The sequence below is a fragment of the Anguilla rostrata genome, chromosome 3, assembly GCF_018555375.3.
Source record: "Anguilla rostrata isolate EN2019 chromosome 3, ASM1855537v3, whole genome shotgun sequence".
In the NCBI taxonomy this organism is placed as follows: Eukaryota; Metazoa; Chordata; class Actinopteri; order Anguilliformes; family Anguillidae; genus Anguilla; species Anguilla rostrata.
The window spans coordinates 25,530,382-25,546,747 of record NC_057935.1 but is presented as its reverse complement, the minus strand read 5'-3'; the positions used below and the strand labels follow the sequence as shown (position 1 = coordinate 25,546,747).

General features: G+C 38.8%; 1 protein-coding gene across 1 annotated transcript in view; it reads left to right on the top strand.

Moving 5' to 3' along the window:
* The window catches only part of LOC135250542 (dermatopontin-like), a 40,793-nt gene extending 27,879 nt beyond the window's left edge, over positions 1-12,914 (top strand). Inside the window, exons 2-6 of the mRNA XM_064326909.1 lie at positions 1,763-1,834; positions 2,522-2,797; positions 9,984-10,109; positions 11,266-11,373; positions 12,503-12,914. Coding sequence (XP_064182979.1) covers positions 1,830-1,834; positions 2,522-2,797; positions 9,984-10,109; positions 11,266-11,373; positions 12,503-12,569 — 582 coding nt within the window. The 5' untranslated portion in view covers positions 1,763-1,829 and the 3' untranslated portion in view covers positions 12,570-12,914. The remainder of the gene's footprint in view (positions 1-1,762; positions 1,835-2,521; positions 2,798-9,983; positions 10,110-11,265; positions 11,374-12,502) is intronic.
* Positions 12,915-16,366: the final 3,452 nt, after the last annotated feature.

Here is a 16,366-nt window from a genome sequence, read left to right as displayed (position 1 = left end):
AGAAATATATTATTTATAATACTCCACCCCCTCTTTCCAACAGGACTCCTCACAATGCGACTCACAAACTATTTTTGGATTGTTTATTTTTAGACCTTTTGCAAGTGGCACTTTTCCTGCAGAATCAAAGTCGTTGGAACAGATTAAAATGGTCAGTTTTTTTTCTTACTCTTGGACTAATTCTAGCTCAGTCGAAGGTAGTCTTTGAATAATAGATTTGCAACTGCTTCTTTGTGCCCCCTGTCCTGAAAATGAATACCTTTTTTGTTCGTTGACCATTTCTTTTTCAGGCTCAAACGAGACACATAGCATGCTGCCCATAAGAAAAAAAAACATTTGTCACTGAAGCCCACTGGGAGAGAAATTTCCTCTGAACTTGTCCTTTTCCAGCAGTCAAGCACCAACTGGACCGTTGTCAATCTGCCAGAGTTTCTCAAAGTGGCACAAGAGCAGTCCATTAGCAACAGGACTGTTCATCAACTATTTAGCATTTTCTTAACAGCAGTTCTACATCTCCACTGCCACAGCTCAACCGTCTGCCAGCGAATTGCGGTCGATTGTGGTCCACCACTTAACAATGTTAAGAGTTGGTGGACTAACAAATTTGCTGATAGTGGACAGCTAGCTAGTGGGCCATGCTGGCTTGCTAGCTGGGTAGGAAAAATGATATACTATTATTTTACACATTGAATTAATGCTATCATACAATAATAATGTAATTGCTTCAGTCCAAGTATAAGATCAATATTGACATTGTAGTAAATCTGTTTTAGTCAAACCAATAGCAGCCCTTGGGTGTGTTCCTTAAAAACCCTTCTGAAGGTCAATGAGAAACTAGATTGATGTGCTCAGATATTCACCTGTGTCCAAGCAGGTTACACCATTGAAGGTACCTTGAATTTGAATCCCAATTAATGAATTGGACCAAATAAATACAACTGAAAATGACCCTGATGTCAGATCTTAAATTATGCTTACACTAGGTTCACTTACAAGTTCCCAACTTATTGTATAGGAAATTCTGAAGATTTGAAGATCAGAGGAATAAGAGTATAAGTGGATGCGATGTCATCCTAAATACTTCCCTGTAAGCTAAGCTCTGTAACCTTAATAAAATCATTCAGGAAGGACATTTTTTGTGAACATTCATAGTGAAGGACAAAGCCCTCCCTTACAGAAATGGTATATAGTCTACTGAAAATATATTGAAATAACTGATCATAAATATATTGTAACACTTTACATCATATGGTCAAATATACAAATTATTGCTGATTTCAGATGCTGCAACATTTTATATATACTACAAATACACATGAGTTTCAAATATGGTATATTTACAATATAATGCCGTTTAAAGCTTTTTTTTTTTTCACGAGGGGCGCGAACACAGACCTAAGTACAGTTTCAGGTCTTCCAGGGCATGCAGTCAGAAACAGGATAGTCCAGGTGTGTTAGGCAACCTTTTTAGTTTGGTAGTCTGAATGTCTGTCTGAAAATTCTTGCACAACTTGTGTCGTCATGGTGAGAGACGGTGGTGCCACTTTCTCTAGCTGTAAACTGATTTAACCTGATTTAAACTGATTTAATGCTGTTTATACTGTCAGAGGGTTCAAATATATACATTGTAAAATCAAGTGCAATGCAAACTGAGTGCAGCAGGCATGCAAGTTTACTCCGCTTTCCAGTCAACTTGATAAGATGTGTCAATATCTTTTTTTTAAACAGCTCGTTTTTTTTTTTTTTTTTTTTGTTTTTACAGATACAGACATTCCTCAGCACGGCCTGCCTTTCTGGAGGTCACGGTGTTCTGGGGTGGAGCCGTTCCTATGATGTAAGCAGCAGAGGGTTCTCGATGTTTTGTTGCAATGTCACCTCACTGTGGCACGAAGAACATTTGTTTATGCATTTCTGTATGTGTCTGAACCATCGTCCGTTCCTGAGAGAATGCATAGAAAAACATTTTTTTTATTGGTTGCAAAATAAAATTTATCATTTATAAAATTTTATACAGCAAATAGAAGATATAAAACAGGAAGTGTCCAAGACGGTTTGGTCTGATCTAGCATGCTCTCAGTGAGGACCATTTCACACAGAGACTCCTCCCTCTAAAATCTTAAATTGCGTAAGCTGATAGTTTACCTTCTGTCTTTCTCACATGACTGGTGCACTCAGTACATTTAGCCATATTTTAAGTTGTCCTTACAAAATTCTCACGCTCTCTTGTAAAAGACTGTTTAGGATGGGGGTGGGAGGGGGAAACTTCTGAAGGCAAAAAAAAAATTATGGGCCAATTAAAAATGTATAATAAAACTGAAACAATCGCAATGCTTACCAGATGTGGTATAAAGTGAACTATCCCTTTAAAACAGATCAGCTTCCATGGCTCCAAATTAGATACGGGCTCCGGCCCTGCATTGCATATAAAACATCTGGCAACCCCATGTCCACAGAGAAGCCTATAACAGAGCCAGAGAGCAGCGGAGAGCTCAGTATTTCTTCCCTGCCGCTGTTTGTCCAGGATGCATCCCGCGCTCCTGCTTTGGGCTCTGCCCTTGCTGGCCACAGTGTCGGCCCAGTACGGGAACATGCCGGAGGGGCCCTGGGTCAACATATACCGGCAGGGCTTCAACTTCCAGTGCCCCCATGGCCAGCTGCTGGTGGCAATTCGGAGCCACTACAGCGCGGAGGAGGGATCCGACCGCCTCTGGTCTTTCGATTGCCAACCCACCCCCCAAGGCTTCGGTGAGGTCACCGAGTGCTGGTGGGACGACATCAACCGAGCCGGCATGGAATGGTAGGACTCCGTGTGTCTATCACTCTTTTTCTCTCAATCTGTAGATCTATGAGACAAGGGTTGTACACACATGGCTTTATGTATTAGGTTTAGTGTCCACTCTCTCTCTCTCTCTCTTTCTCTCTCTCTCTCTCTCTCACTGTCTATCTCTCTCTTGCTCCCAAGCCTGTGATAAATAAACTAGAATATAAACTTACTCACGCGAAGAGGAAATTTGCCTTTGACTTTGCTATGACCTAAAAAAATCTGGATTTCTCATAAAACAGACAGCAGAAAAACATTGTCAGTATCTTAATGTGATATTGAAAGATGAATGTCTATCAATACGTGGCAAGGAGTTTTGGGGGTGGGGCAGAGGAGCATGCTAATGATAACTGTATGTGCAAGACCTGTTGCAGTGTGCACAATGTTAATCCAACTTTAATTCTGTACGTATGATTACAAAATGGATAAAAATGTAGTCTATCCGCATAAAATATACATTGTCTCAGATGACTTATCACTAACCAAATTGCTGGGTAGATACGGTACATTCTGGTGAGGGTTAGCAGAATGGGTCAGGGAAAGTGGGAGAAATTACACTAAGAACTTGGACATGGCAGTGGCCATGCATGGGTGATTAGTGCACTGCAATTACAATGAGGTGTGAAGAACACAGCCTCGGAGATGGCTGTCTGAATGATTTAGCCCACTGCAGGCACTGATTTATGGTATTTTTCAACTTTAAAATTTATATTTATGCATATATCATATACTGTACATATCAAATGGTTTGTGGTATTTATTGACTATGTTCCCAACTCCATATTTATAATTGAATCCCAAAAAATGTCAACATGAGTTTTGCCAGACTGTAGAATATGAACTGTGAATGAAATGTATGAAAGTGGCAGACAAATGTAATATGTTGAGTACTCAGACACATTAGCCACTTAGTTGTACTTTGACACCAGTTTCTGCTTGGGAGAAAATTATATGGTTAACAATTTATAACAATTAGTTTTTATTGAGTACCGTTTAATTTATTGTGTCTTAATCAGGTCAATTGTAAACTAAACAATCACCTTTTCCTTGACTGTCAAACTTCAATAACAATTTGGATAAAATTAATAATGTGTTTCTCATAAGGCTACTACTGGGAAGTTAATGAAGCATGGAAATCTAGTCCAATCTTGGTGATATTTGAAGTGAATTCCTATCATTAAACATAGAGAGATGGGTCCAAAAATAAAATATGCCACTATTATCCATTAATAACATTAATTTGGAAGTTAGCATTTTTCAAGGGATAATAAATAATGCAACATGAATAATAATGACTAAAAAGGAACCACTGTTCCACAGACAAGATTTGTTTAATAAAACTCATCAATAGTTATTGGAACAACTTACTACCTCTATTCATAGAACTGGAACTGGAACAATTAGTTAATTTTTATTAAATAGCATGGTTGTATGGAAAAATGGAAGGTTAGGTCTAAATATACTTAAAGCATGGCAGAAATCAATGTAGATGTCACAAGTTCATCTTATTCAATTCTAGAATTTCTTGATGACAGACTTGTCTGTAAGGACAAATAATTTCTGCCTATGCTAACCCTAAGAAAGATACCCTATACAAGTATCTTTCTTGCATGCTGTACATGCTGTTGGTGTCTTCCTCCTGCAGCTATGACAGCTGCCATGGTTCTTGACAAGTTTACACATTGCTTGGCTTTTAAATGGACTGCATCACATTACTGTATGGTTTCAAGTCATTTTAAGACATTCCAAGCTTATTGGCAGTGGTAATTTGTAATTATCTTTGTGTCTTTGTGACACTCTATTGAGCTCCATTTCCATAAAAAAATGTCAGAATTATATATAAATAACAAAGTTTAAACATACATAACCCAGATGACACACTGTAGCTATTTCCTTGGTAGTGCAATTGCGTGTTTTCCATCCACCCCGCTTTGAAAATCATGGGTCATTTTGTTGTGGTACTCGCGACAGTTTAATGTCCCGTAAGTAGTATATCTTTCTCTTACTTATGGGAAAGAGATATGCGGACTTGTGCATCTGGCATTTGATCTCTAAAAAATCTTCAAAGAGTATTTACATGGCTTATTACAATAACATTTTCCCTTATTTCCAGAGTATTGCACAGGAAAGATTGGGTTAGGACTTTCCTGTTATGTGGCTGTTATAACATCTTGAGGGAACACCTTAGGTTTGTTGGAAAATGAAATGCTATTGTTTTTAGAAACTGGTTTACTCAAGGCTCAGGAAATGTGTTCTATTCAAACAAGACTTTGCCAAAGCAGCTCAAATTTTAAGGCCAATAAAGTTTTCCCTATGTATAAGTATCTCTATGGCAGTCTCTGTCTCCCCTCAGACTGAAACTACCATAAAGTTTTAACACATGCTCAGTAAAGTCTCCCATTTCCATCTTTGTTATGGCACATCTGTGCAGCTTAGCAACATGCATTTTAGTTTCTCAAAGCATCAAAATGATAAATAAATAAATTCCGTGGACTAACTGCCAGACTTCTTCAAGCAGATAACATCAAAGCAAACATTACATCACATAACGTATTTACTGCACTTAGCAAGTGCATGTACACAAAACAGACATTCCTTTCATCTAAAAATATTGTTGATGTTTCCATTTCGATAAGAAATCATGTCCTAATTAAAGTGTTCTGCCTCCAGATGTGTGAGTTTACTTTTGAGATAGCAAGTTTCCAGATGTTCCAATTCCATACCATAGCATTGTTTTGTCTTTCATCTGCGCTAGTTTAACGTGTTTTAATTGTATAATCGGTTTTATGGAGAAACAGTCCGCAAAAGAATTTCCATCTCAATAACTAATTTTTGATAAAAATGTCAGACAGATTCCAATAATTCTAAGCTCTCAACATCAGTAATTTCTGTCACTATTCCAGAGCATGTCATAAGCGCTCTGACTGTGGCCAGGAGCCCTGCAGCATGGTAATTGGTCGTGGTGTCACCCCAGGAGGGGGATTCAGGGCGTATCACATCAAGCAGTGATCCTCGCTGATGAGTTGAGTGCCAACAGTCTGCTGGCTCAAGCTGCACATGAAGAGTCTGTAGTGTATGGAAGCTCAGTTTATGGACCAGAAAGAGTCATCAGCTGACGCCATGTGTTTGTTAGGAGAGCACATGCCTGTCTGTGCTCTCCATAGCTGTAGGCATAAGTTACGATGATGAGTATGTTTTCCGAACTGGGGACAAATTGGAAAACGCATTAGCTTGCGACATGCTTCCCACGGTTCACTCTTCTGCTGTTGAAAATCAGCACTAGAGCAAATAAGATGCATCCATGTGAGCATGCACATGCATGGATACGCAGAATGAACACAAATGTGTTTGTAAATGTGGTGATTGATGAGACTAGTAAAGATTGTGCTGGTAGACAAATCACATTAAATTCGCATGCAGTTCGTTCCTCATTAAACAAAAATCGTCCTTGCCGGGCTTCTCTTATTAGCATGCATAACATCGAATCTGCAAAGTGTTCACGGTGAATCTTCTGCCCCGCGTAATGAAAAACGCACTTGATTACGGTGAGGAGACAAATTAGAGACTATGCACTGTCACATCTGCCACAAAATGTGAAGGGTGAATTCCCACCAATTTCAGGTCTGGTAGCTATATACTATGACACTATAATGTGAGCCCAGCTGGCTAATATGCAATTCCAGTCAGCCACCCAATAGTGGTCTGCCATTGACACAGCTGTCAGTCTGCCATTGTTTTGCAAATTGGTATGAGAGTAGTACACTAGCAGGCAGTGAAGGCTAGGCTGATGAGATGAGGATCAGCTGTCAAGGTGATGTTGGTGATAGCTTGGTGCCGCAAAGGGACCACTGTAGTGTCCGGCTGACGGCTGGCACCAGCTGATCTGGTCAGTGCCTCTCTTCACTGACTATTGCCGCAGCAGTCATCAAGGCCCCCTCTTCACATCCCCCCGAAGAGAAGCTGCTTTTATGAAACCTGGTGTTAATTATTTTCCTGCAGCACCGTGATTCAGTCATCAAAGAACAAACACAGGGGGCACACAAATCCAGACAAGGTGCTTATTAAGTACTAATTAGTCCCCTACTGTACACCTGGCATGGGCCAGCAACAGCAGAGTCTGATGTAAACTGCATTATTTCCCATTGAACTGACTTACCTTTATCCAGCTTATCGTTAGTTCTAATCCATTTGGGCTTGAGGCTGTGCTATTGCCATTACAGAGGTGATTGATTATGGTTTAAAATGGCATTTCAGAGTTATCTTATTGGGGATTGCTAACCAAATAGGCTATTCTGCATTGAGTTGCCATGTATTTTTCCACATCGCATGATAAAAATAAATAGCATTGAAGTCAGAATGAATGAAGGGCTGATTTTCCTCCATCTTTTCTTGCCACTGTGTGTTTCCATCACGATGGTGGTCACCATCGAGTCACATGGTCAGTAACACCATACTGCATGTACATTCATAAATCGCTCTTTCATCATCTCAGTTCTTTGCTGCAAGTTACTTTTTGTAATGTGTAGTCATAATGATGCAGCCTTGAGGTGAGAATGAATTTCAAGGGTTACGGCCACAGAAGAACAACTTTTTATGGGTACAGACCTTTACTTGAAGTGTAGTTGGTCTTTCACAAGAAAACTTTGAGAAATTCCTTATTTTCAGAATAAATTTGACCAACAACCTGTCTGTTACATGCAGAGCTGGCTGCTGGTATAAATGCTTTATGCGAATATGTGGGGCCACAACCATCCCTAGACCACATAATTCGTTTAATGATATTTTTTAAACACATTTTAATTTTTCAGTATTCACGGGGTGTAAATTGCTTCTCTGATGCTATTCTTGCATGATTTATTGTTGCCTATGTCTGTGGCAATTGTTTCCCAACAAACCCTGACCCCGGTCCATGATTGGTTCCGACAGCCCCCCCCCCCCTCTTCTGTTTGACATGGCTATGGTTCCCTGTTGTCCAATAATGACCCTGGGAGACCTCATAATCTCCTGATACACTTCCCTCTCACCTCCCTCTGTGTCCTGGGAGCATTGTACTCCATCTTTCCTGGCTTTTGTCAGAAGGGGTCAGTTTGCTTTGTTCAGTTTTTGTTATAGCCAATCCAGAGAAATGAATGTCAACCCTTTTTCCCGTGCTTCCTGCAACAGTTCCATTAATGTTTCCGGTCCTGTATTGTTGCTCTGTGAAATCCAGACCAGAGCATTTCTCTGGTTGCAATACCCTGTCAGGACACATCCTTTTATGTGCATTTCATTAAACAATGTTCCCCTCTCTGATTTGGTTTGGTAGTACAGTATAGCCTGAGGAAACCATTGTGAGAGCATGCATGCAAGCATCTAACAGTGCCCCTAATCAAAGCTCCTAATGCATTTCACTTGTACTTGGCAACCATGCTATACAAGTACAATGAAGAAATAAGAGCAGACTCATAGTATGTGAGTATTTATAAACCAGATGTTCTTGCCCTTACAGAAATTGAATGTATTGCAGTATATTGGAAATATTTTGATTTTCTGAAAATATAATGCTAAATATGTGTGTTCTTAAAAAAAAAAATTCTCGTAAATATATTATTGTGAAGTGTTTCAATACTTTTGTAATATATTTTATTTTATATATTGCAGCATGGTCCATTCCCATAAAGGGTGGGCATGCTCACTGTGGTTCACTGTGGGATTTTCCATGGGCTAATTCAGCTCAGGATAGACCCTTCTTATCCAGGAAAACATCAGCTATAATCAGCTCTGTGGTGGGTGTTTGCCAGGGCAGAATCCCGAGCCTTTATCAATGTATTTATCTCCTGTTCATTTTAATCCACAGAGATGAGCCTAGCAGTCACTGCCAGGACACACCCCACTGGGTGCAGTGACCAAAGATCCCTCTTAATTTTCAGCTTCGAGAAAGGTCACTGTGGTAAAGGAGTGCAACCCCAAGGAGGAATTACCAGCTGTTGAAAGCTGAGACAATTTTTTTCTGGGGTTGTTCTCTCAACATGAGAAAAAAAGAGAAACATTAATCCCTCTCAAACTTTGATACTTGACCTTGACATCCTGAAAAAATGGAAAACACGAGCTTCTCCGCGAATCTAAAGCACTCTGAGGAAAATGAGTTTAATTAAGCAGTATCTATGTTCAGGTTAGGAGCGGGAACGTGTCCCCAGAGTAGAGACAGATGATAGAAATGAGGATTATTGTCACTTAAAATGACTCAGCATAAAGATAATATATGCTGAGGGAAATATCACATTTTAGAATGGTCAACGGTACCACTGCAATTTTTACTAAATGTCAGGCTTCTTTTGCTAAAACAAAGTAGTGGAATCTAAGACTGATTGTTCAGGGGTGGGCATCAGCAAATGTTTATGTTTATGTAAAACTGCAGAAACTGCAAAACAGTGTAAACATGTTCATGTAAAACTCCATTTGCACAGAGCACCTCTTCAACATATCCAGCTCAGCAGTGTTTCGTTAGACACAATCTCACTTTCTCTTCCGTAGCTTACCCAGTTTTGTACCTCATCAATGGCAGTAGTAGTGTTGACAGTTTGAATCAATGCCAGGCAATTTTAATTACCTGCCATCAAGTATTACAATCAACAGATCAGCCATTCAAGCACATATCCCTAGAGTCTGTGCTCAGTTCTGAGAGTGGCAGATGGAAATGATTTAGAAACAGAGCGAGGGTCAACTATTTCTATAATCTACTTCTACCGCAAGTGTTCCTCAAGTATGACTCATTTACATATACGACTCAAAGTCAGAGAAAGCAGAGATTTTAAAAATATGAATAAGACAGACATGAAGTCACCTTGTTCAAAAAAGAGGAGCTCTACCAAGCACAGTGTACATGAGTAACAGCCAATAGGACACAGACAGTGATTGGAGGATACTTTCTGGCTATTTCATGGTACATTTTGTTTGATGGTTGTTACCAGCATACTCTGTGATCTGTAATTGGCGGAGCTCCGCTGTGTTTTATTCTATTAAGGTGACATGACTGCTGTCTTATCCCTATTATCTTATCCTTGAGAACATGTAGAGCTTATTATAAGGAATGGGGTCTATGGAATTGTGGGTGGCACAATATTTCGGAGGCATTATTACATCACAAACATCTTCTGATGATTACCACTGTGCTCTTTTGCAGGACTTCCAAATGCTCCAACAATGGGCTAGTGGCAGGGGTGCAGAGCTGGTACTTCCCTGGGCTTCTGGACCGTGAATGGCAATTTTACTGTTGCCGATACAGCCGCCGGTGCCCATATTCCTGCTGGTAAGCTACTGATCATCCGTTTGTAACATATTTAGGATAATAATTTTGAGATAGGACATTACAGCTGTCCCCTCTCACACCAATCACAGTTGATATTGTGACTATCTGACAACATATAGAAGAACAACAATTCTGACTGGTTGATACTTTCTGACTGTACTTCCTGGATACTGTCAGTTTCTATCGCCATTGTTATAATTCTTATTTCTAATGTACTCCATGATTGGTACAGCTCCTGTTTGGTTTCTATGCATAAGGCAACAACACCAATGTCCTATCCATATTATATTATCACTGCTCATATACAGGAAGTAAAAAATATAAACACCTGGATAGATCAGGGGCAATAAGAATATCATGGGCAGAAAATATTTCTGAAGCAAAATGAACTTATCCATTAATGAAGTAGAAGACATCCCAGCATGCATGGATACAAATTCTGAACAGGACTAGTTGACTATGATTTTGGCTAGCATACCTACTGGAGGAGACTTCAGTGATTTTGAAAGAGGGGTAATTTTTGGGGTGTGTTTAGCGGTAGCTTCCATGACGGCAATAACTCAGTTCAAAAGCTGACGCTTCATGAGCGATCGTTTTGGCAACCACCCCTTTTACTGAAGATCTTCCATCCTGTAGACTGTCATTTCAACCCTAATTTGGCACACCTGAGTTTACTAATTTGCAGCTCAATGCAGATCTTTACCTGTTAATGGAGGTGTGCCATGTCAGGGTTGGTGTGAAAACAGGCAGGGCAGTAGATCTCCAGGAACAGGGTTGGTTACCAAGGGCAATGCATAATTAACAAAAAGATACAGTGGAGAAAAGTGCATACTACAGTTTTATGATCCACGTATGCCAAAATACAACTTGTTACCACCAGTTTCATCAAAAACATTGGTTGCCAAACACCCTGTTTTGCAGAGTTGTGCTCAATTCCATTTCAAATTCAGTAAATTCTGGAAATGAGAAATAAAATGTCCATATACTATATTCTAGTTACTTTTTCAATTCATGAATTGAATTACGAATTGTTTCTGGAACTGTTTGAATTGGAAATGGAACTGAGCCCAACCCTGATACTAAGTGACTACACTTCACCTACCAGTTTGTGAGTATATGCATCAGAATCCACAAGTGATTCTAAGTTCTCCTACAGGCAGACCTCTGACGTTCCGCAATATCACAAAGAAGAGGGGGAGATGGTCGTTCCGAGTTACGGCTACTTCATCAGAGGGGCTCAAACCACCTTCAGCGGAGTTCTCAGGTCAGCTGATATCTCCATACACCTCATGGTTGGGTTGCTGAATACATGAACCTATGTTATGAAATCGCTTACCTACCTCTCCTGCTTTATCTTTTACTTTATGGTAGAGAGCTCAGAATGCAATTTCAGCTATGTTGCTTTCAGTTTCACATATGGTTTGTTTGGTGGCTACATTTCCTCTTTAAAATAAATGCCTTTGATAGACGTGGAAGCTTTTTCTGAACCCAAAAGCACACCAAAAAAAAAAAAAGTTATTTAGCCTAAGGTTGGCTGCAATTGAATTGTGGGCCAGTTTGCGGCTGGTGAAAGAGGAATCTGCACTGATCCACGCTTATTCCAGGAAGTAAGATGACGGAGGCATACACAAAGGAGAAGCAAGGGGTGATGACATCATTAGTGATGCACTATTATACTATTGTTAGCAGACAAGCACAGTGTTGCTGATGGGAAAATATATTGCACAAACACGTTTGGCAGAATTTGGCAGAATATGTTTGGCAGAGTTTGTAGTGTGAAAACATGCTAGCAATGAAGAAAACCATCAATGACAAACACACCAGGTAGGCAGCTGCCTTTGTAGGGATCAAGTTAGTCCCTCACAAATGTAACAGCCTACAAAGTCAGTGTCTACATCATGTTGGTGACTCATGGAGGCCTGTTTCGAAATTAGAAGCCACTTCCTTTATGGGCCCACAGAACACTGGAATTTCAACACCACCAAAAGCTAAAGAAGTAAACACTGAACCTTATTCACAAAAAAAAAAAAAAAACCTGAAAACTTTGTTATTTCCATTATTCACAAATGGAATTTTGAATAGCTGTGTTTCAAAAAAAAAACATTAACATTAAATGTCCATTACATGCAGGCTATGTGTTTCCATTTTTTATTAATTTAAAAACAAATTTTAAGAAATATAACGTTCTTCCAGAAAGCAATACTGTTATAAATTTAATTTAGGAATTAAAATAAGAGTGACCAATTATAACATTTTAACATAGGCTATAACATAACATACCTGCCATCCCAATTTATAAAATAAATATATGTATAGAAATATATGACTTCTTCTTATAATTATTATTATTATTTTGAATACATTCATTCATTCAAATTTTTTATCTGTTGCAGAGATCGACAGTGGAAGTACATCTTATGCAGAATGACTGATTTTGACTGTAAATTTGAAAACTTCTAAAGGCCAGTGGATTAGTTTTGAACTGAGGAAGAAACCCAGCTTCTTCTCCTCCGATCCTCCAAAATGAGTGACATTCTATGACGAGCTCCTCTTGCTGCTTGTGATTTAACAGAAAGGATGAAAATATGATTTTTCATAAAATGAGTGAAAAGAGGATTTCTATCTACTTTATTTCCTTTGTATGTTATTTGTTTCCTTTGATTCAGCAAAGCAGTATTATGAATGATGAACTGCTGAACCAGTCACAGATATACTGCATATTAATTTGTTTGATTTTCCAACATGAGTTGTATTGAAAAAGCATATCCACACATTAACATCTAATAAAATTATGTTACAAAGCAAGTGTAACTGTCTTGTTATATTTTACATTCAGTAAATTGTTGTTAATGAACAATTAAAATGTTTTTTTAGGCTTGCTATACCATATCCAATGGAATGTTGAATTTGAATGAATTTGTATCCTGTGTGTAAAACATGTATACAAACATTAAACACAGAAGTTAAATCTTTAATATGTTCAATATTTAATATAAAACATTACAGCCTAATAGTGGATTTATGTAAAGGAAGAAGGGGACCATGGAAGAACAGATTAAATAGTGTTGAAACACTTGCTGAAACAACTACAAACACTGAACAAATAGAGCACTTTTACCTCTAATAAAGCGCATGTGGTTCCTACTGGACTCATTTAAACTCTGTTAGGATTGATTTAACATTGATAATTTTGTTGTGCACAAATAGAAGCCTCTGCAATCCTTTTAGCAGCAAAAATGTTTTAGCTTGCATAAGATTAGTTTAGTAAAGTATTTTATACCACATCTAAAAACTTTCATTGAAGCAACATGAAACATTTTATATGCATGTGGCATATGCACAATGAAGCGGAATTGATGAATAACAATTATTAAAAGATATTGTTTAAAATACATTTTGAGCAATTTCTCACTTGGGCTTCTGTCAGAAAAAAAAATTCTGGTTCTAGAGAGCCATAGGGCCTACTCGTGGCCATTGTTATTTATCTCTTAGTTTATCAATTAAGGCTGATGTTTACACAGATAATACATCTCACCAAGGTTACAATATGTCTTCCTGATTTGAAGAAGAAAACAAAACCCAGCCGATTCCGCAGATCTCTGAGACAAGGGTTGCGGACATATGGCTTTATGTCTTAGGTTTAGTGTCCACATTCTAGCAGATCATCTAGCGTCCCTTCAACCAGTCTGCTCTGAAGCCAAATCAATGGATTCTCTAGCATTCTGATGGTGCAAAGCATTCAATGCAGCTTAACTATTTATTAACAATAGCACAATGTGTGTGGGTTAGGACCGAAAATATCAACATGCTGACATCCTTTTGTATGCTTCCTATATCATTCATCTCAAAGGAGCAGTGTGAAACATTGGGAAACTGGCTATGAGGGGGGAGAAGTCTACCTGTGACATTTGTAGATTAAAGACTTAAAAATGCCCACAGATGTCAAAACTTACCAACTGTTGTCATTTCAAACTACTGTATGTGGATTTCAGGTTGTAATTCTGATTCTCTTGTATTTTCATCAGAAATATGGAGGAGATGACATGAATTTGCATATATGCATAGCCCAATTTAGCATTTCCTTTTCCTTGGGGAAAATATTCAGGCAAAGATCTCTCTCCCTCTCTCTGTCACTCACTCCTCAATTTTGCTATTACAATTACTTGAAAGCTGTTAATGCTCTGATTGATATTTGCGGAGTCATTTTACCATCGCAATATAAAAATGTACTTATTATAAATGCAAATTCCCATGGTGCGAAAAGAAAAAGTCCAGGTGAAAAGGAGGATTTTAGATTGCTGCAAGGCACCAGTCTTTATAAGTGTCTGCTATCTGATCCCACCATACAGTTTTTGTACATTACACAGTGGCTTCACGAAGCTATGTATTAATAATGTTCTCAGCCAAGTCATCTCTAACTCTGTGCTTAACTGTGCTCAACTCACTGATGAGCCAGTGACTATTTCACACCCTGCAGCAGGGCTATTCAACTGGCATCCTGAAATTTACTGGAGCAGAAAGAGTGAAGTCAACTTGAAATGACATTATAGCTGCACCATTAATTTCTAAATGCTTTCCCTGTTTTATAGGTTTCCTGCTATTGGAACAAACATAAAATAATATATTTTGTGTCCTGCACACTCAGCATACAACCACTACTTACAGAATAAGAGCTAAGCATTAAGAAGGCGTCTACTTTCTTTACACGCATCTAAATTTTATGTTCTTGGATAAGAAGAACATGGCCCATATGCAACATTTAGGCTCTCAGGAAATGTTTTGCTCGTATACACTGTTTTGGCCCTTGTGAAGAAGTAATTGAAGAATATCACATACAGTTCTACAGGTAACCAACAGGTAATCAATGATCATAACTGGTAGCTTGTGTGAGTCTGGCTCATCATTTAGACTTAATACACCAGTAACCCAAGGGATCCTGCCTCACTTGAGCATTGTTTCTGAGCACTTCATCATTCAGTTAAGGAAGAGTATTACACCATTAACTCTCCTCAACTGGCTTCTTGGCTCTCAAATGGTCTTTGATTGCAAGGTGAAAACTCAATGAACAGACATGTGTAGCCTTGATCCATAGGGACCATCCTGCACTCATGAGGAGCCCATGTACCAACTGAGCCACGGAGGAGCCCCAACATCTCACATAGTACCTCAGGTATTTTGCAAGATACCCATAACCATACCCATTCACATAAATATACATTATATATGTACACTGTTCTCACTTTTTGTACACTGTTCTCTTACAGTGTCAAGACTTTTGTGAAATGTTTTTATGAAATGTTCTGTATTTCCATTTGATAAAATGTATTGTATTATATTGAATATTAGTCAATGAAAACATCCCTGGAATGTGGCTTATTTACCAAAGCTAGTATTACTAGCATATAGTATTCTTAATTGTATTTCATGGATTCAAAAATTCAACAATGAATGTGTTCTACTCTTGAGATTTTCAGGTGGGTGTTGTCAAAATGTGGCTTATCCAGAAAGTTGCATGATGGGTGTTTCTAGGTGAAGCTGCTGTAGCCAAAGTCTCAGAGAAGTCTGGTCACGTTTAGGCCTGGGCCTGTAAATCAATCAAATGTCAGATTTCAACCCTGCTGTCTTTCAACAAATGAACTTGGCAGCAGTGCATTCGAATCATATTAAGTAAAGTGTGTTGCGCATTTTGTATTTCAGACATGATGCTGACCTTCCAATGGAAATAATTTCAGGGGAAAATCTCTGACTGAATCTGTAACCGAAGAGGAATTGGATTACCACACACTACATACAGTGCATTAGAGCCATTACAAAGGTAATTTAAGCTCTTACAACAAAGGAAATATAATAATACGAATAATAATAATAATAATAATAATAATTATTATTATTATTATTATTATTTTTATTATTATTACTTTCTTGCTTACTTACTAACTAACTAACTAACTAACTTTCTCTCCTGATACAGTGGGATTGTGTGGAATAGTCTGAGGAGGATCTGGAGGAGCTATTGGTTTCTCTTTCCAGCAGTTCAGGAGTAGCAGGCTTCCATTTGACCCCCAGCAGAGATTACACAGCGCAAGCCAGTCAGGGGGAGCCATGGGGCCGGGTGAAGTGACGGGCTAAGGGGACCAGCTCACTCATGCAGCTGTGGCCCTTGCCCCCTCTCAACACCCCATGTTGCCAGACACAACGGGTGTCCATTCCGGTTTGGACCTGCTCCCCCAGGCTAGGGGCCAGCTGCTCTCAGCACT